A 21,202-nucleotide genomic window follows, 5' to 3' on the forward strand; every position below is an offset into this window, starting at 1 on the left:
TTTATATTAAATATTGCTCGTGTATATAGTGTACATATCTTCTATTTCTTCTTTTAAATGACCTGTTTTGTACGTAGTATAAAGTTTTCGTGATTATTATTAAGGATTTGAATTTGTGCCACTTATTATGCACAAAGAAATGATAGTAAAAATTTTATTTACCGTTTGTTTATTTTTACTGATGTGAAATAATTTTTTTTTCGATTTAAAACAAAATATATTTTATTACAAAGTATATTTTGATTTCTTTTTTAAGTTTCAATGGATTACCGATTTTATTGTGAGTATTTTTAAAAATATTTAAATTTTTATGATCTTGAAGTGCGCAGACAAAATTTTTCGATTTTTTATTCAACAAATAGATTACAAAAAAAAAAATCTAAAAATATGCACATGTAGAAAATTAAAAAATCTATAAGTGCAATTTTTTTAAATATTTTTTTTCATTAATTATCGCTTCGAATAAATTTCAAAAACTATTAGCCCTCGGTTTACTTCAGTATCAGTATTTTTTGGAGTTATTGTTAATAGAATAAATATATAAGAAATATAATACTTTTTTAAATCTCAATAATTACAATTGAGTGTATAAATTATTTATAAATTAAGATTTATCTCCACAACTCAACGTCTGGTTTTTAAAATCCTGTGACAAGTATAAATTATTATTATTTTTATTATATAAAGTATTATTTATTTTTTTTATTGTTAGTCCTCATGACAAGCGAAAAAATATTTTCACACAAACTTTCTCTAGTAAGTAATTTGATATTAATATTCATATATATTTATATTATTAAAAATTTATATATAAATTAATGAATAATTATGTCCTGTGAGAAAGTAAATAAATAAATTTTTTTTCAAACGTAAAAAATAAAAAAAAAAAATTTCTAAATTAGCTCTAGAAAAAATATTGTTTATTTATTTATATATTATATAAATTTTACATGCTCAAATATATACAAGAAAAAATATATTTTATTTTCACTCAGGATTATAATGCAGAAGAATAAAATGGCTGACCGTGACTTATTGAACCTAAATTATTCTTTAGTATTAATAATTTATTTTTTTATTGTATTTATTTTTCACTTCAAATATATACATACATATATATACATGTGTGCATCCATGTACATATATATGACGAAGCTTGAGTTTATCTGGACAATTTAAAAAAGGTCATTGACTCATCAACGCTTTATAAACATGAAGGATAAATGATTCATTTAATAAAAAATTTTTTAAGTAATTTTTTAATGAATGTAAAATTAAATTACTAAATAAATATATTAAAGTTTATCCCTAATTTCATATATTTGACATTGAGAATAAAGTAAAATTTATAACTTTTAAAATTTTTTCAAACCGACAGGTTTTATTTCGCTGTACGTCTCGTGTGGTCAGTAAAAAATCAATGTCGAGGTGAATAAGTTTGTTGCCTACTCCTATACCCATACATATACATGTATTTTATATACATTTATCATATGGCTGATATTAAAATTTAAAATTAGAATTAAATTATTCTGTTTGAATTTTGAAATAAGTAAATTTATAAATCGTTATTTTGTCGAAACATTTGCCCGTAAAAGTAAAAAGATTTAAAACACGTGCATACCATAAGTTTTTTTTGTTAACGATTTTATGAATCATCGTGACAAAAAATAATGTATCTATATATTAGAGTGTATTGTGTGTATGTTGGGAGGAATGAGAATTTAAGTTTGTTTGTATTTAAATGTATGTATGCGTGAGTAGGCGTTAATATACACTCTTACTCTTACGCTTACTTGTAATCGATGAATCATACAAAACACTTATATGTATTAGGGCTAAACCTAGACCCTAGACCCTTGGCACGTAATCATCGACAAACAAATTCACTTTAGAATGCTCGAGTAGATTTTTTAAATATTATTTTGATTAGTTTTTAAATAAATGGATAATTATTTTAATGATCTTGTTGTTAGCAGACCGTTAACAATTTTTTGAATTTTCTTTTAACAATTAAATTTAAAAAAAAAAATATGTACGTGTAGAAAATTTGAAAAACTGTAGGTGCGATTTTTTGAAATATTTTTTTTTCTTTAAATTTATGTTCTCAAAAAAATCCAAAAATTATTAAACGTCTGCTAATTTCAGTATTATAGTTAGCAGACAATTAAAAATTTTCGAATTCTTTTCCCGCAATTTAATTTAAAAAAAATTTGCACATGTAGAAAATTTTAAAAAAGATGTAGGTGCATTTTTTAAAATTTATGTTTTTAAAAAAATTCAAAAATTATTAAACGTCGGCAAATTTCAGTATTATAGTTGGCAGACAATTAACAATTTTCGAATTCTTTTTCCCGCAATTTAATTTAAAAAAAAAAAAATAAATAAAAATATGCACATGTAGAAAATTTTAAAAACTATAGGTGCAATTTTTTGTAATATTTTTTATTTTTTAATTTATAGTTTTTTAAAAAATCCAAAAATTATTAGACACCGGCTAATTTCAGTATCATTAATTTTAATAGTAAAAAAATATTATCAATTAATTAATAATTAATGTTAATGATATTTGTACGTATTTGATAATTATTCTCGATGTGTTATAAAATATTATCACTTGAATGTTAAACATATAGACTCAGAAATGTATGTTTGATATTAATGTCTGGTATTCAATTGAACGCAGACTAGAATCGAGTACGCAGTGATATTCAAAGTTATAAATTAAAAGTATATTTTGAGCTGTAAAGTTTATATTCATTTGATTATTTATTGTTGAGTAGTAATTTAACAATTTAATTTGATTGTAGGAATTAGTTGAAGACTAATTAAAGCAATAGAATGGCGACGGCGTTGACGACGAGCGATCACAAAGAGGAAGAAGATTTAATTGATTTAGATGGCCGTGCTTGTGTATCAATTGTTCGTGTACCAGAGACAGTTAATTCAGAAGAACATCTTCTGGATGTCTGCCCACCGCGACTTGAGCAAAAATTATCCTTGACGAGAGAACACAAATTGATACGCCAACACTGCGACAATGGTGATGTTTTAGTAACTCTTGGGCACGATCAGGTCGTTCCAGTCCGTAAAAGAATAGACGTGGTGTCTTCAGAAACGATAAAAAGAATTCGTGTTATTACGAAAAATCTGGAACCTGTTATAAAGGCAACTCAGGAGCAGAATGCCGAGCTGAGTGAAAATAATAATGAGTTTAATGGCTCAAGGACTCTTGGAGATGACGAATCATCTTCAACATCTTTAGAGGTGGATGTTAAGTCTACAGCAGCTGATGAAAATGAATTATCAGCAGGAAATGAAGAAAAAAAGTTCGATAAAAAATTTTGGATTAAAAATTCTGATGGATTACTCGATGAATTTAATTGTCAGCCTTCAACGTCTAATAAGGAAATTGTACCGACTCATTCAAAGTCATCATCTTTAGGGTAAATTTTAATATTAAAATTTTTTTAATGATTTTTATTATTTAAATAATTATTTTTGTCGTTTTTTTTAAAGGCAATCATCAGAGGTATTGGCATCAGCATCATCTTCAGAATGCTCCGAAGTTGATTGGTCGTGGGTTGAAGAACTAGAGCGTCAACGTTCGCTATCAATTCAATCACGTCGTCCAAAGTCGTTAATCTCAGTGTATACTCCCACTACTGCAAGTTCTACCCCCATCAACTCTAGCACTATTGCGAGCATCACCACTACCAGCACACCGACAAAAACAACATTAGAGAGTACATCGTCATCACCAGGTGCTCGTAATAACGAATACACACTAGAGAAAATCCAGAAACGCATGCGTTCGTCAGCAGGGCCAGTTGCCGGTAGCGGTGGACACTCAAATGCCAGTATCACCATGCCCGTCGACACGACGACGGTCAAATCAATAGCCTCCACATTATTAAGCCACGATAGTAATAATTGTAGTAATAATAATTACACTGATAATGTATCAGCAACAACAACATCAACAGCAGGAACATCAACTTCCAATTCAACTTCCACTTCCTCTACTTCAAACTCAACACCGCTGTCATTTGAGGTCGATCATAATGATAACGAAGACACGACTATCGTTTTTAATAGTGTTGGAAATTCTCCCGCCAGTAGTTCGTCGTGGATGCGTGCGTCGATGCGCAGGCTTCGACATCTCCGTCTTCCTCAAGGATCAACAAGACAAAGGACATCACACAGACCATTGACTGTTGATAATATTGAATCATCTTCATTCACAACGACCTCAACATCATCATCAGCATCCTCATCTTCGGCCTCATCATCTCGGCCCATTTCTGCTCCAAACTCATTACCAGACATCGCGTTAATTGCTCCGGAAATATTGGCCGCTCACACTAATTCCAACCCGTCAAATTTGAGGCCATCGAGTGCGCCGGTTATTGTTGCGAGGACTAATGCCGGTGATAATTTGTTGACACCGCGTAGTAGAGGTAGAAGAGGAAATATAAGTCGTTCAAGAGGAAGTAATAGTGTTACTGAAAGATCATGTCGGCGCAATAGCAATAGATCCTCATCAATAAATAATAATAATACTAATAATAATTGTGCTAATGGTGATAATAGTGATAACGTTAATAATATTACAAGAATAAATTCTCCTCAACATTCAAATTCAACTCCAACAACCAGACGGTGAGTTTAAGAAATTTTATTTATTTGTATTTAATTAATAAAGTTATTTTAAATAATAATTTATGTTTTTACTCAGATTGTTTGTAGACAAAGAATTTTAATGTCTATATTATTATTTGAATTTTTTAAAATTTTGATTGCAAACAAACGGCGTATGAGAAAACATCATCAATGTGCATTGTGTATGTCTCCTTTCGCGGAGATTGTTATGTTTATGCATTACATTCATATATATACATATATATAAATATATATGTGTACGGTGTGCCGTTAATCGTTCGCGTTTCAACGCACTGTACTGTATACTCCAATGTACTGAGGTATATATGTATATATACTTTAGCGTAGGCGGTCAATATTTTTTTTTATATTTTTATTTTGTTTTCATTCTTTCTCGGTTAGGAATTGTGATGCATATTATACGTAAAGAACACAAGAAATCTGTTGCTCTGTTGCGGTTCTTCGCTTCAGAGAACTTGCAGTTTTCTGGATTAAATTTTCTTCCGGACTGTTATATATTTTTTAATGACCGTATATAATAAATACACTAATTTTAAATTTAAATTTAAATTTAAAAATGATTAAACAAAAAAAAGAACCTGCGTCAAATATTCTTATTAACTTTTTTTTTCTTTCTAGTATATATTTATATGTATATATAATATTATAATATGTAGGTATAAACCATATGTCAAAAATATTTCTCCATACGGGCTGTTTCACCGCTTACCGTTACGCAACAATTTTTTTTATTCCTATTGTTATCCTTCAACGCTGCCCTGTTTGAAGTTTAAATTAATTTTTTTCTACTTATCATTTCATCATGTTAAAAAAAATAAATTACGATGAATAGACTTGAAATGATATCACCATAGTATAATAAAATAACTTGTAGTTCGTAGCTTATTGCTTGAGAAGTTCTCGTACTTGTTCTCATCGTCATCATCATCATCATGATCATCATCATCCTACGACCGGATGTTGTGAGAGATGCTTTTGTGAAACATAAAATAACGTCTTCTTGTTCACTTTCTTTTTTTAATGCCTTTTACAACAATAATATATATATAAATATTAATAAAAATATATAAGATTTTTTTTGACCCATTCATTTTATTCAGTCAATTGGCTACATGTTGTATTCACGCATCAATGACTACCCAGGGTCAGTGCTTATGCACAGCTGATCCTTCAAAAATTTTTATAAATAATACGACATTTAATTATACTAAAAAATTACATTTAATTTTATACTTCAATTCTTTTACACCAGACCTCAAAAACCCGGAACTCAAATATTATAATTGCGTCCAATTATATATCCATCATATAAAGAATTCATATAAATAATTTTAGTAATGGTCGGTAGTGAAAAATATAAAATTACGACTAAATATTCATCCCCATTTTTCTTATATACTGATATGATATTGATTACTCCCCTAGTTTGGCCAGTGGTCAACCTGCAGTTGCGGCAGGACTATATATAAATATAGATACACATAGACATACATATATACATACATTTTATATAGGAATACATATATATTTGCTGTAAGGGCATCAGGATAGGGGTATTCGTGACGATACGACTGGCCTTGGAACCGTTTCAATGTCAACCGATACCGCGCACGTGAAATAAGAACTTTCAAAATTTATTTATTTATTCTTTACTTAAAAATATATACATATATATTTCGTCTATGTATATGGATGTATATATATGTAATCTTTATTTCGTACTTAACTGATAACGTTAATAATCGTAATAATATATAGTGCCCACATTCCCACATGTTGATGCACACGAGACATGACACACGAGTTTCTTTTTACCTCATCCGTACTTTCTCTGTCTGTTTTATTTATTTTTTAAATAATGCAATTAGACTTAGTGGCCAGAGTGCGTAGCTCCGGTTTTTAAAATGAATTCCAGTTACCACTTGCGCGACAATACAATGCACTTGCATACAACACGTGCATCTGTGTAAATAAATAAATTTTTTTTTTAATTCGCTTTAAGTAATGATTCATTGTTATTTATGTTTTGTTTAACAAAACTCGGCACAGAGAATTAACTTTTTTTATTTTATGAATTTTTAAAAAATATTTAATTGCGCGGGTAAATTAAATTGAAAAGTTTATAATTGACTATTGTTATGTATTTAAAAAAATTATTGTCTATATTTGAAAGTTGCAATTTATCAGTAAAAAAATAACAATATTCCGGTTTTCTATTATCAGTGATATTACTCTGTATCCTGTTATCAGTTAATGTAACAATTGGTATAAATTGCAATACAAACTAGTGACAGTTACTATTTATGTAATGCTACATATTATATATATATATATATATATATATATATATATATTTTATTTTAGTTAGTGTGGTTAAAAGTAATTACACTAATTACTTTAGGTAAGAGAGTATAAGTAATTATAAAAATATTTGAAAGTTCAAATAAATATTCCGTAAATGTTATAAAATTTGGTCGATGTGTGAGATAAATTTTTAGTTGGTACCGACACAGAAAAAAAGAATTTCGGAACGCAAGAAAAATTTTTCATTATGAAATGAAAACAAAAATTTTTTTAGTAGAAAAAATTTCTTGGCGCTAAAAATTTTTCTGGTTTCAAGAAAATTTTTTTTTCAATTCATAATGAAAAAAATTTTTTGGGATAAGTAGAAATCTTCTTGGGGCAGGTAAACTTTTATTGCGCCAAGTAATTATTTTTTTCTGTGAAGACTAATTACTGAAGTTAGCAGACAATTAAAAATATTTGGATTTTTTTTTAACAATTAAATTTGAAGAAAAAAAAAACTAAAAATATGCACATGTAGAAAATTTAAAAGACTACAAGTGCAATTTTTTTAAATATTTTTTTTTTCATAATTTATCGTTTTTTTAAAAATCCAAAAATTATTAGATGTCGGCTAATTTCAGTATCATTTTTAATGAGTGTAAGTGTAGCAGACATCAGACAAATTTAAAATTATAAATAAACTGAGTAAATAATTTATAAAAAATGCACTTATTAATTTCAAAATTTTTTAAATTTAATTTTATTAATTATTTACTTTATTTATTAATAATTTAAAATTTGTCTGACATCTGCCACATTCACACTCATTAATTTTAATGATTTATGGGCAGGGTTGAAAATCATTCATTACTTTTTTTAATGCATCAATTTTTCCATTAATTTTTACTTTTAAATTTTGATGAAAAAAATTTCTACTAATCATTAAAAACTTTAATTAAATAATTTCATTAGCCATAAAATTTTTGTTTTCTGTTCATGGTTTATTTTAATTAACATTGATATCTTACTGCTCACTTTATATTTTATTTATAATCTGATCCTCAATTTGAATCAGTGCAAAGAACCACATCAAGCAAACACTGAGAATAGTAAATGCATACGCGGTATTGTTTATACTTTAGGTACCCATGGAACCAAATCAATGGTGTTAGTCACTAAATTTTCTTTATAATTAGTCAGTTAGAAAGCGTTCGTCTTATGAATAAGATATTATCTTTAAATTCATATTTACGTAAAGTCTTCTTACTTGTTTCGAATAAAAAATACAATTAATTAATTTTTTCTACATCTTCATTATGATACTGAGGTTTAGCGTACGTCCGATAACTTTTTGATTTTTTTCAAAACCATAAATCATAAAAAAAAAAATATTTTAGAAAATTGCACCTATAGTTTTTTTAATTTTCGACATGTGCATTTTTTTTTTCGTCATTGATTCGTCAAAAAAAAAATCCAAAAACGTTTAATTGTCTACTAACTTCAAAATCATGTTTTATTTCCAATATTATCATTAGTCATTAAAATTTCATATCTAATGGAAATTAATTCTATTGAAAAATTAATTAATTTTCAACTAAAAATTTTACAATCTTGTTAATGGGTAATTTTTATCTCAAAAAAAAGAAAAATCAGTCATTAGTCGCTTTGAATTTGCAGAGCTCTGCGATAATTTATTTTCTGTTACACAACACGTTTTTATGATTAATTAAAAATAGTCCTTGGAATCCTAGGAGTCCTTCGTAGTTAAATTAATGAGTGTGAGCAATGAGCATGATGAATTTTCAGTATCGGAAACGGGAGTCTATTTTATTGGGGCAAAAAATAAACCGGGATGCATAAGCGTAGTTGAATGATGTGAGTAATGTTTATCATGATGTTCACCACTCATCCTCAGAGGCATTTGCAAGCTATATGTATAAACTGCATCGACTCGCCAATTCACCTCTTTATGTATCTAAACTCCTGATACCCTCACTGCAGCGGCGTTGCACAAAGCGCTGCACATGCTCCCCCACTTAATAGTTTTTAGTTCCTCCGCATGTCTGACTCGCGGCCAATACACTCCTCCCTCTCTGCTCGTTCTCCAGCTGCAATTCTTCCATGTGTTGACTCCTGTCGTACACACAACTCACACACGTGTAGCCGGTGCATGCACCGTATACTGCACTGTCATTGTTGCTATATTGATAGCTCTATACAACATGTGCTCTTGCTCACGTATGCACTCTGTACTTGAATGCATGTTGTACTTAGAGCTCCGAATGCAACCATCCAATGTATAGATGTTAGATATATATATCAATTGCATCGTGTGAATTTATACTTTAATTTTATTTATTTTTTTTTTAAATAATTATTTTATTTGAATTCAATTTCTTATTTCATTGAAATTATTCGCGAAATATTTTTGATAGAAAGAAAATTTTGATTGAAAGTTTGAAAAAAAAAAATTCAGGCAAAATTTAATTGAAAACTTGAAAAAAAATTTTCATTCGAAATTTTTATTAAAAATGGGAGATAAATTTTGATGAGTATGAAGTTAGCAGGCAATTAGTAATTTTCGGATTTTTTTTTTCAGAAAATCAATTACGAAAAACGAAAAATTAAAAAAATGCACATATAGAAAATTTAAAAAATTACAGGTGCAATTTTTTCAAATATTTTTTTTTTCTAATTTATTGTTTAAAAAAAAATCCAAAAACGATTAGACGTCGGCTAACTTCAGTATCATTAAATTTTGATATCTGATATTTTTTAATAAGAATTAAAAAAAAATATATATTTTTTTGAACTTTGGGATTAAAAAGTTTCCGATAAAGGGTTTTATTATGATTAATTTTTATAAAAAAAAATATTTGGATTGTAATTAAAAAAAAATCTTATCGTTTATCAGGTAAAATATAAAATTTATCATCCGAAAATTTCTTTTGTCTTGACTTTCTCAGCGATTTATTGCCGTCATATAAAGCTTAATATTCAGTGTACATATAATAATTTACCAACAATAAAAATCCAAAAATTTGAGTAAAATAAATATAAACAAGTCACCTCACGTGACTTGCAGCTTACAGTTATACCTGCTGCAAGTTCAGGCAGTGGTTGAGTCTACGTGCGGTGACCATCAAGGCCTAGGAGGCGGTAGTCCAAGTCACTAAGCTATATCATACGCATTAAATCGCCTCAGTAGTCGCGACTCGCGAGTTAAGTTAAGTATCGTCCCCGGTTGTTAAGACTCGCCGTATACTGCTACTCATACGGTACAATTTAATTTAACGGTACTAATGTATTTTTTAAAACAATTATTAATGGCACAAACAAAAAGACTAAATAATTTCTAGTAATAATAATACTAATTAAAAAAAAAAAAAATTCTGCTAATCAATATCAACTGACCGCGTGTTTTTAACGATCAATTTCTCATATTGCATTCAAATCGCGCGTGTTAAGAGGCAATTTATTACCATAGTTAAAAAGTTGTTGTTGTTTAATTGCAATTATGTAATAATATAATAACTTCTGTAATAAATATCCATCTGACTAATTAATTTAATTGTGATTGATTTTCAAATATTCACCGCCTTAATAATAATAATGCATTACTACATATTAATATATAATATATGTCTCTATATATAAAATAAATTTAATCGTCCACCAGGCGTATATGCGGTTGATAATATTTAAATAATACAAGTGCATGTACGTTGAGTTGCATATATATTTAATAAAACACAAGTGTCAATAAGTATAATCGAGAAGGTATATAGCATGTGTTGAATAAAAATAATGTTTACATGTGTCAGTATTATTATTATTGTTATTACTAAGTAGTGAGTCTTTACTTGACGCTGTCGGAAAATCCTCGTATCAGGCAAACACGATAAAGTAAAGAGGTGATATTTTCGCGCGCGGTTTTTCCGACTGCGACTGCGATCCGACCTCTGCTCGCTGATGCGACTCCCCGACGACGACGTCGGTCGCTGTACTATAGATATGATATGATATTAGTATGATGAACTACGACAATACTGCGATATGCAGGGGTTACTTTTATTATAGTCAACGGAGACAACGACCAAGGTACTTTTTTTTTAATGCTACTGATGCGATAACGACTTAATTTATTTTAATTGTCTATATCACTTGTTTATATGAACTAAATGAATTGATAAGTTTTTAATATCAGTGGTAATATAATTTATTTATTTTTAAATCCGAATGTTAAGCGAAACGCGAACTAGTTGCGGTAATAACTGTTATTGTTATTGTTATTGTTGTTATCCTTGATGACTGCCGTTTTTTTTAGATTCTATTTTTTTTTTCTTATATAAACCTGAGTTACATCGCGAGAAAGGTCAAATATTTGCAATAGATTATATATATATATGGTTTTTTTATAAATTTATTTTTTACTTTTTATAGTATATTGACCTCATTTATCCAATTTAATTTTTGCGACAATGATCTTATACAGGTATCGCAACCTTTAAATGACCTTGGATGTGTAAATTAATGAATAAATAAATTTATAGTTGTTGTTTAAATTGTTTAGCATGTTTTTGTTATTGACTACAATTATCACTTTTTGCTGAGTGACATTAATGGTAATGTTATTTCATTACATATAATAAAATATTACGTATTGATGTTAAATATGTATAAGATATAAGATTAAGTAATCGTTTGATTAATAAGTATTTTTGAGTAATTTTTTTATTTTAGTAAAATATAAAGGAACGAAAGCAACGAAATTCTGAAAATTGGGATGACAAAATTTTTTGTTTTGATACTTGATAATTAAAATAAATTTTTTGGTCCAAGATCCAATTACTCAGACAAATAATTTTTTTATTTTAATAAAGTATTTTGTTTTTAAAAATGTAAATTGCAGAAACTTTACGAATCTTAGACTGTTTGGTTTGAGAAGAAGTTGAAAGATTCCCGCCATTGGTAAATTTGAATTTAATTGTATTGAAATTTTTTTTTTGTAGATGTGAAAGACAGAGAGATGGATCCCGAAGAGCCGCAGGAAGCGGAGGAGGAAATGAAGATGAAGAAAGTGAGGAAAATCCATTGGGGAAATGGCCACATGCACTTAGTCCAGCATTGGCTTGTCTTGGTTGTACACTTGGTTTGTTCAATATAAGCCGATTTTCGATACTCAGTGTTCAATTCGGAGGTAAACATTATTTTAAAAATTTAAAAACTAAAACGGGGGGCAAAAAACAGGCCTCCAATTTTTTTAACTGCTCGAATACGGACTTGGGTAAGGAGCCACTCAAAATTTCATAAATTTCCTCAACTTAAAAATTTTTTTAATGAGTAAAAGACTCTCTCACGGTATCACAAATATTTACCCGCGGACATTAAATCCGCGACTTTATAATAATTTATTTACTTTATTTACTCATTTAATTTTTTCAGTACTATTGCAAGCGTGGGTGTGTTAATATACTATTGTAATTACACACACACAAAACCTTTGAAAAAAGGGCATACATTACCGATCTACAACGTCGCGGATTTAACGTCTGCGGATGAAACGCTAGGGAACCAGACTCACACTATTAAAATTTTTTTCTTCGGGACTCATTTTGCCCTCACTCCTACGTACCTCCATACAAATAATTGAATAACTCCTAATTATGTATCTGTTTTACAGCAAATTTTATCGTACAATTCTTAGTATTGTCATTGGTACTCGGTATACCAATGCTAACATTACAAGTGTGTCTTGGTCAACGTCTTGCTGCCGGTGCCGTTGACATGTGGAAAATATCACCAGTTTTTCATGGTGTTGGTATCGCTTTATTAGTAGCACATGCCCTTATTGGTATTTACAGTATTATTGGAGTTTCTTGGATGTTCGTTTACTTCAGGTAATTATCGGTCTTCCACAAATTCATTATTTGATTTAATTTAAATAAACTAAATATTTTTTTTTAGAGATTCATTTATAACAAAACAAGACAGATATCGTTGGGCAGAACCATTTTTTTTGTATCGTGAAGATACCAAGCCAATGAACTTATCAGTATCTTACAAATTACACGAAACAGTGCCTGATTATTTTAGTGGAGTCGTTTTACAGAGACATCATTTAAATGAACCGAGTCCTAGTGTCGTGACTCTTAAATTTCAAGTAGCATTTAATCTCGCCGTTGTTTGGATGATTGTTTTTGTTTCTCTTAGCAAAGGTATTGCTATTATTTTTAAAATTAGTTAATAAAATTTTATTTATTAATTAAATATATTTTATTTACTTGTAGGATTAAGATCATATGGAAAAGTTGTATATGTATTTACACTAGTGCCAGTATTCGGTACATTAATATTATGTACAAAACTATTGGGTTTAACGCCACCGGGTACAATAAATCAATTATTTCCGGCAACTGTTTGGAGTGAATTTTTTATAAACAGTAAATCCTGGGTCGCTGCTTCATCTGAAGTATTTCTAACATGGGGAGTTTTAGGTGCTGCTGCAATGCAGGTTAATATTTTTGTAAAAAAAATCCTTCGAGGTCTAGGAGTATAAAAATAAATAATTGTATTTATTTATTTTAGATTGCCGCACACAATAAATATAAGAATCTTCTCCAACGAGACACCAGCCTGGTAATTGTTTTGACAATTGTTGTACTACTGTTAGCAGCATTTTTAGCTAATACGTGTGTGCAAATTTTACGATACCATGGGTACACATATACGACTAGTTCTTTTGGTAATTTATAAATTTAATTATCTGATGTAATTAATAATTCGTTTTATTAAATTGCTCGGTTATTTATTGGTTGTCATTTTTTTTTTATAGAAAAAATATCTAGTTATGTTTTTATGAGGCCAATTAATCAAGCGCCGCCTCCAGGTTACGGCAATACGCCCGAAAGATTCATGTCCCACGCGTCGTTTCTTCTAGGACAGCGTACAATAAAACCAGGTGCGGATCTGAGTGCTGAGTCTGGATATCAGAGTCTCAGACTATCAACGGAACTAGTGCCAGCGACTCTTGCTCTACTGGGTGCTGAACAAGTTTCGCCTTTTTGGGCCGTATTATTTTATTTTATACTCATTCTTTTTGGTATCGCGCAACAGGTAATTATTATCTTTAACTCTTGAAGATTACACGGAACTTTTAATACCCAGCTCATTTTTTATAACGATACTCATAAAAAAAAACTGTTTATATATTGAATTCAAACCATTAAAATTTTTAATACATTTTTTTTCGCTCAATTTAATTATACAAAAATACGGTGAAGTTGATAAAATAAAATTTTATTTTATAGTTTTTGGGGCCATCACATCTTTCAAATTTTTTTTTTTAGAAATTCATCCTCAGTTACTTGAGAAAAATTTTGCCTAATTCAAATCTTAATTTTATTTTTCAAACGTAAATATTTTAATTCAAATTAAGGCCATAGACAGACAGTACCCGCCACTTTTTAAAAATTTTCAATGACTCATGAGCGTATCAAATTTATCAATTAATTGAAAAAAAAATTAAAGCATTAATTGAAAAAAGGGCAGGAGTAATTTCGCTGAGATATAGATTTTAAAAAAAGTGACTTACTTTCAATTGGAAGTTAAACGAAATTTTAAAAATAAATTTCAGTAAAATCTTCATGTCAATTTCGTAATTCGAATTTTCAAATTTTGTAGGCTTAAATTTATTCAACAAATTTCATTTAACTCCTAATTGATAACAACTGTAAGTAATTTTTTTCAAATTCTATCTCAGCAAAATTGCGACTACATTGACCTTTTTTCAATTAAGGTTTTAATTATTTTTTATTAATTAATAAAATTTCACTCGGTTATGACCGTTGAAAGTTATTGCATATTTTTTAAAAATGGGGAGGGGGGCACTGTCTAAGAATGTCAATCTTACGAAAAATTGAAAAGAAATCTTTAATAAACTGCGGCTGTGTATTGAATTTCCAGTCTACTCTAAAATGAATTGATATATTTATGTATTTATCATAAATTAAATGTTTATTTACAGTTAGCAATATGGCATTGTGTAATAACTGGAATAATGGCAATAAATGCGAAAATGATGAAACTTTGGGAAACTACAATAACATTTTTTAGTTGTGCCTGCGCTTATATCCTTGGATTACCAATGGCAACTGAGGTAAGCACTCAATTTAAAAAAAACTATATAACTAGTCAATAAAACATTTAGTATTTAACACAAATTAAATTCATTCAAGTAATTTTTTCTTCAACGAAATAAAAATGGCTTATGAATAGTGATAAAATCCCCGTTATCTCACAATCTCTTATCACATTTTTTTTCATTGTTATCATCACCATAGCTTTGTAAAATGATTCAAATCAGTACAAGAATGCACATAATACGACGCGGTTGATAAAAAATAAATTTTCAAATAAAAATCACAAGTGTATCTGTATGAATATTATATCAATACGCGATTTAATCAATAAAATTTACTTGGTACATGCAAAAAAAAATACAAAGAAAAGTAAAATAGATAATTCACTTGCGCGTTGCTAGATAAAATAACTAAACAAGAAATGAATAGCAACAGTACCAGCGACTCTAATACCCCGAGCGGTTCAAAGTTAAATGTCATAAATTGTTATTTTTGTAACGAATTATTGGATCAAAAATATTGGCACAGTCATGTGCAAATGTGTAGTGAAATTTTGGAACAATGTACAGGTTGCGGTAATTGTGTACTGAGAAGGAATAAAATAATTCATCAAGAGCAGTGTCCCGGTTGCCATAAGTGTCAAGATAAATTAAATAATTCAAAATCTATGAGTTATAAACCGGTTGATAAAGTTAACGAGTCCGGTGAAATTTATCACGCAATTAACGCAATGAACGCGGCCATAAAAGACGAAGAAGACGAGCGTAAGGAATCGGTGGACCACTTGATTTTAATGATCAAACAATTGGAGAATAATGTTGAGTACATAACTAAGCTGATGAACGGATTGTGGAAAAATATGATGGAGGAATCGCGTAAAGAGACCGCTAGACATCAACAGCAGCAGTTTTATTTACTGAATGTTGATAAAAAGTTGAATAATCTCGAAGAAATATTGAACGCCGTTAAAGAGAAGACTAGTGCCAGTTTTCAAGCACTCGGTTATCGGTTGGATATTATCAAAAATGCTCTTGATGATAATCAGCATCAGCAATTAGATAATTTTGACAGCGTAATGAGGATGGAAAAATTGGAAAATGAATTGAAAGATTTGAAAACGTTCGTTGCTAAAGAAAGCATATTAATTAGCGATATTTGGGACGATCATAAGCAAGAGATAAAAAATATTAAGTATCAATTGGGCTTACGATTTAATGAGGACAAAAATATTGAATGTAAATTTAAATCGCTTAATGATAAAATAGATTTATTAATTGATGAATTGAAATGTCATAATGAGTGCATTGATAAACAGGAAATTATAACCAAGTCATTGAAATTGCGGTTGAATAAAACGATCAAGTGTCTTGAGGAATTAATGGTCTCAAATGTTGTTAATAATAATTTATTATTATCTTACAATGCTGTTGGTAATTTAAATTACTTTAGAAACAGCAAAGAAGAAATGGTTACAGCGATACCTATTACGCATGGAAGACTTTTGTGGCGTATTGATAATTACTGTGAGAAAATGACCGCCGCTAAAGAATATGAGGCTGTAGTTAACAGCCCGACATTTTTTAGTAGAGAATATGGTTACTTATTAAAAATGGAATTATATTTAAACGGGAGAGACAGGTGGAAAGATAGGAATATTATTGGGTGTCTTAAAGTCGTTGAAGGTCCTTGGGATCCTTTATTAGAGTGGCCTTGCACTCTTCGTGCGCGCGTAACACTTTGTGATCAAGATAATTCGAATAATAATATTAAGAAAATTGTTAAAACCACAGCTACGCGGCTTAAAAATAACGACAGTAAAAATAGTAGTATTAATTTTGAAAAAGATTCAACTATTGACATGTTTATACCACACACTGTTTTAAATAGACATGATGGATTCACCAAAAATAATTTGTTATTTTTCGATATACAGATTACCGAATTACAAAGCAATCTATCGGCTTCTACGTCGGCTTTGGATAAATAGATTTATTTTTAGTTTTAGTTGCTATTAATAATTATTAACCATGTGCACATTGCATTAGACGATTGTGTGTTATTTGATAGTAAAATTTATAAATGAACGTTTATTTTTTATTTTTATAGTGGGGTATTTATATGGTTTATTTTTTGGACTATACAATTGGCGGTGCGTGGTGGATTATTATTTTATATCTCGTACAAGTCGGCGCAGTATTTGCAGTTAGAGGTAGACCTCATACTGGGGAAGCTGTTGTTGCTGAACTATTTTCACCAACTGGTAGATGTCTTAAACATTGGGCTGGTCCTTTATTGTCATTCACATGGAATGTTATATTACCGATTATGTTAATGGTAAATATTTAGATTTTATTAATTATTGTTATTATTATTATTATTATTATTATTTATAATTATTTCTAAATTAATTTACAGGTCTTGAGCATAACTTTGTTCCGCAGCAGTAATTTCCGTGAACTATATTCTTATAGACGAAGTGGTAAAGATTACTGGGCAGTATGGTCACGACAATTGGGTGCATCGATGCAATTAATACCGATATTAATTATTCCGGCAGTTGCTATAATTCAAACTTGTCGGTATCTCAATAATGGACCGCCGGATATTTTTGATGTAAGTTTTAAACTTTATTAAGCAAACGCTTCCGGTGACTATACAGGGTAAGAGCTCCAGTACTTAGCTCCTGACCAGTAGCCAGCTGGTCATATACTTCAACATTGGCTCAAAATATATATAAGGTACCCACGGGTAATAAGGCCTAAGTGACAGAAATGATTTTTAAAATAACCGTCTTCGCTAAAGGCTACTCTAGTAGAAGGGTCTTGCATATAGATGTTACGACAAGTTTATAGAGTCTCGATACCACGTTCCCTGTCTTCTATATTTCATCATCCGTCATATGATGTAGCGCAGAAGAAATTATAAAAAACAATCTAGTCTTCTGACTCTTAAAAAGGATACTAATAGTTTTAAGTGCTGTTGAGCAAAGCAATCTAGTTTTCTATCTTTAAAAAAGTATTGTTGCTAAATTTAAGTGATGATTCATCTCTAATACCAATTTTATTAAGTATAATTAAACTACTCCAGTTTGTTTAACCCATAGGCCTTATTACCCTACCGTACACGGAAAAAAAAAATATTAGTAATTATTACTGAGATTCTCGTCAACAGCGCGCCTAGACCGAATCTCAGCAAATATTACTGAGTAGAACATAAGAAATTAATAACAGATGCATTTTTTTGACAAGTGTCTTGTAGTTTTGTAAGGTTTAAGTAGTAATTTTAAATAGTCAAGCAGTATATTTCAACGATTAACTGTTAATTATAGCAGTTTAAACATTAAAATCATAATTTTACTAACTGAAACGACATTAGTTATTGAACATAACATAAATAATTACAAGTTGAACTACAATTATTGTCAATTATTTTTTTCCGTGTAGTAAAATAAGGCCTATTGGTATGATTTTTGTAAAAGTTTAATTTTTTGTTTGTTTGTGGTAAAAATAACCATGACTTCATTATATTTTATGGCTAATGTATTGAAATAAAAATTAATGATACATTTCGATAATTAAATGCAATATTTTCGATTCTATACAAAATTTCCCTTAGCCAGGCCTTATTACTCGCCGGTACCTTAGATATAATTTAACATGACGTGGCTGGCTGCTGGTTTGAGGATGGGTATTGGCGCTCTTATTCTATGACGTAGAAATTATTTATACAAATAATCCAAAGAATGCTTAATTTTATTGAAGTAAAAAAAAAAATTTCTCATAAGGTAAAAGACCCAATACCCAACCAGGGAACAGTTCCCGAACATTCATGTATTTGTAAATATATATATGTACTAAATATAGATATACAAATACATGAGTTATCGGGTACTAGTTCCCTGATCGGGTACTGGGTCTTTTACCTTATGAGAAATTATTAAAATTTAATAATAGTCTAAAAATAAACGTCTCACTGTCGTATCATATCAATGCTTTGTTAACAGTTCAAACAAATTATAAATTATATTAATACGTAAAGTAATACATATTACTAACTAATAGTCACATAAGAAATTTTTAGTCTCTATGCTTGCGCTTAATTAATTTTTTTTTTTTTGATCAAAATAACTGTAAGATGGAATTTATTTTTGACATGCTAACACATTAGACTGAACAATCGGAGATGAATAATCATTGTGAAGATTGTAATGTTAATGTAAGTGTTAACTACTAAAAAAAAGTTAATAAAATTTTTAACGAACAATAACGATCTTCGAATTGTAGCGTAGACTGTAGTTTTATGATTATTATTATTTATTTTATGCCATGAATGATTTAAAAATGAGTAAATAATTTTTTACAGAGAATCCAGTTGCTATATCGGCCATCACTGGAGCCCGAAAGTGCCCGGCGACGTATCACCCAGTTACGAAATAGTACCGCGACAAATGTAAATCACGATAACACAGGAATACTACCCACGACATCGGACGTACCCTTCGAAGACCCACCACCAAAGTATACACCACCGCCCAGTTATACGACGGCAACTGGTGCCCGAATTGCTAAAATGTTGCGTCAAAGTTTTCGTCAAAGTGTACGGAGAATAGCATCAGTCTTAGGAGAAAGTAGCGTAGCACGTGCAAGACCAGCTTTGCAACCACCGCCACCTGACTACGCAACTGTTTTAGTTGAAATGAATCATACAATTGTTTCAAGAGACATACCAACTATTCATACCATTGAATCGCGACCGGATGTAACAGATGTTGGTGTTGCTATGAATAATCACCATAATCATCACCACCATCATCTTCACCGGAATAGTCATAGCGGAGTTCCAATTATGGATCTAAGAGTTGGATCACAAACTCTCGACAGAGTATCACGAAACACTTTTGACAGATGTCCTGTTGAAAGAACTCACTCTACAATTGATCGCAATCGCCGGCGTTTACACAACACCGGATCATCTAATCTGACAGCTGCTGATGTCGCTAATTTATTACGGAGTAGTATCAGAAGGGGTACTACGAAAACCCACCAGACATTGCAGACAAATTCGCTGCTCAATCATCAATCAGCTCCACCAATCAATGCCACGTCTATTGAAAATCTCGTCACTGCTGCTGCGCCTATTGGTGAGGATTCGCTAGTTTTTAATAAGCAGGACATACCTCTAGTCTCTGATCAAAATGTTGATAACAATGACATTGATATTGATAATAATGATGATAATGACAATGAAGAAGACAACGATATTGGCAATAATGATCCTGATCCTCATCCTGATGAGGTTGATGTTGATGTTAATATTGATATAGGCGATGATGAAAAAGATAAGACTGGTCAAATGGAATAAACTCCATTTTTTTGTTTATATGTGTGATATAACTCGCAACAATTGTATAAACGATGTAATATTTGTTTATTTTTTAATTGGTTATTTATCTAGTTTATTGTAACTGTATAATTTTTTATTATTATTGGAAATATTAATTGTTATTTTTAAATAGAATTATTGGAATGTATTATTTGAACGTGATATCGAGTAGAATTGATCGATATATATTAATGCATTACTTACAATAATGTTGTGTTCAAAAGCATTTTATTTTATTTATCTGATGTATGATAAACACCGCGATGCCTTACTGTCAACGAAAGACTTGTAAATGTTTATGCGAAACATTATTATTATTATTTTTTACTGTTTAAATTTGTACTAGAAATTTGCGACCGATATTAGATGAATTTATGATATAGAATATATGTCGTTTGGAAGTATATTATTAAATTGTGGAGTGTATGAATATGAAACAATCATAATCCGTCCGATTAATTGTGTAATTAAAATAAAAAATAAATATTAAGATAATTTGAGTTTTTTTTAAATTGATGTGAGTTTTCATCGAAATTTTTTTTTTTTTATTAGAGCGGGTGATGACTTGGATAAATATTTTTAAAAAGTGTATATAGTTGATTTAAATATAATTATAGAAAAATTGTTTTGGTTTTTTTTTTTTATTTTAAGAAAACTGAGTTGTATTATTGCGCAGAATTTAAAAACCCGTAAAAATAATCAGGATTTTT

The 21,202-nt window shown here is 29.6% G+C and overlaps 2 protein-coding genes across 3 annotated transcripts; both read left to right on the plus strand.

Annotated features, from left to right (window-relative positions):
* Window positions 1-62: 62 nt before the first annotated feature.
* LOC130678700 (uncharacterized) lies at window positions 63-21,116 on the plus strand. 2 transcript variants are annotated; one of them, XM_057486111.1, is made up of 14 exons: window positions 63-280; window positions 2,811-3,446; window positions 3,520-4,662; window positions 11,982-12,169; window positions 12,653-12,869; window positions 12,937-13,187; window positions 13,260-13,483; window positions 13,558-13,714; window positions 13,805-14,085; window positions 14,996-15,127; window positions 17,217-17,444; window positions 17,526-17,723; window positions 19,278-19,325; window positions 19,473-21,116. In XM_057486111.1, exons 2-14 carry the CDS (start codon window positions 2,842-2,844, stop codon window positions 20,469-20,471), a joined length of 4,671 nt encoding a protein of 1,556 aa, XP_057342094.1. In that variant the 5' UTR covers window positions 63-280; window positions 2,811-2,841; the 3' UTR covers window positions 20,472-21,116. The 2 variants fall into 2 exon arrangements, with proteins under 2 accessions (XP_057342094.1, XP_057342095.1); XM_057486112.1 differs by lacking the exon at window positions 19,278-19,325 and having other exon boundaries at window positions 69-280.
* On the plus strand, window positions 15,141-17,208 carry LOC130678701 (TNF receptor-associated factor 3). Its single transcript, XM_057486113.1, has one exon. The coding sequence runs from the start codon at window positions 15,532-15,534 to the stop codon at window positions 17,095-17,097; it is 1,566 nt and encodes a 521-aa protein (XP_057342096.1). The 5' UTR covers window positions 15,141-15,531; the 3' UTR covers window positions 17,098-17,208.
* Window positions 21,117-21,202: the final 86 nt, after the last annotated feature.

Source organism: Microplitis mediator, chromosome 2 (assembly GCF_029852145.1).
Source record: "Microplitis mediator isolate UGA2020A chromosome 2, iyMicMedi2.1, whole genome shotgun sequence".
In the NCBI taxonomy this organism is placed as follows: Eukaryota; Metazoa; Arthropoda; class Insecta; order Hymenoptera; family Braconidae; genus Microplitis; species Microplitis mediator.

What these genes read in the sequence shown, in the direction of transcription:
- LOC130678700 (XM_057486111.1), top strand. Translation starts at nt 2,842, where the DNA reads ATGGCGACGGCGTTGACGACGAGCGATCACAAAGAGGAAGAAGATTTA. An exon ending in TAGGTGCTGCTGCAATGCAG is followed by an intron (nt 13,484 to 13,557) that starts GTTAATATTTTT and finishes TATTTATTTTAG; the next exon opens with ATTGCCGCACACAATAAATA. An exon ending in TTTTTGGTATCGCGCAACAG is followed by an intron (nt 14,086 to 14,995) that starts GTAATTATTATC and finishes GTTTATTTACAG; the next exon opens with TTAGCAATATGGCATTGTGT.
- LOC130678701 (XM_057486113.1), top strand. Translation starts at nt 15,532, where the DNA reads ATGAATAGCAACAGTACCAGCGACTCTAATACCCCGAGCGGTTCAAAG.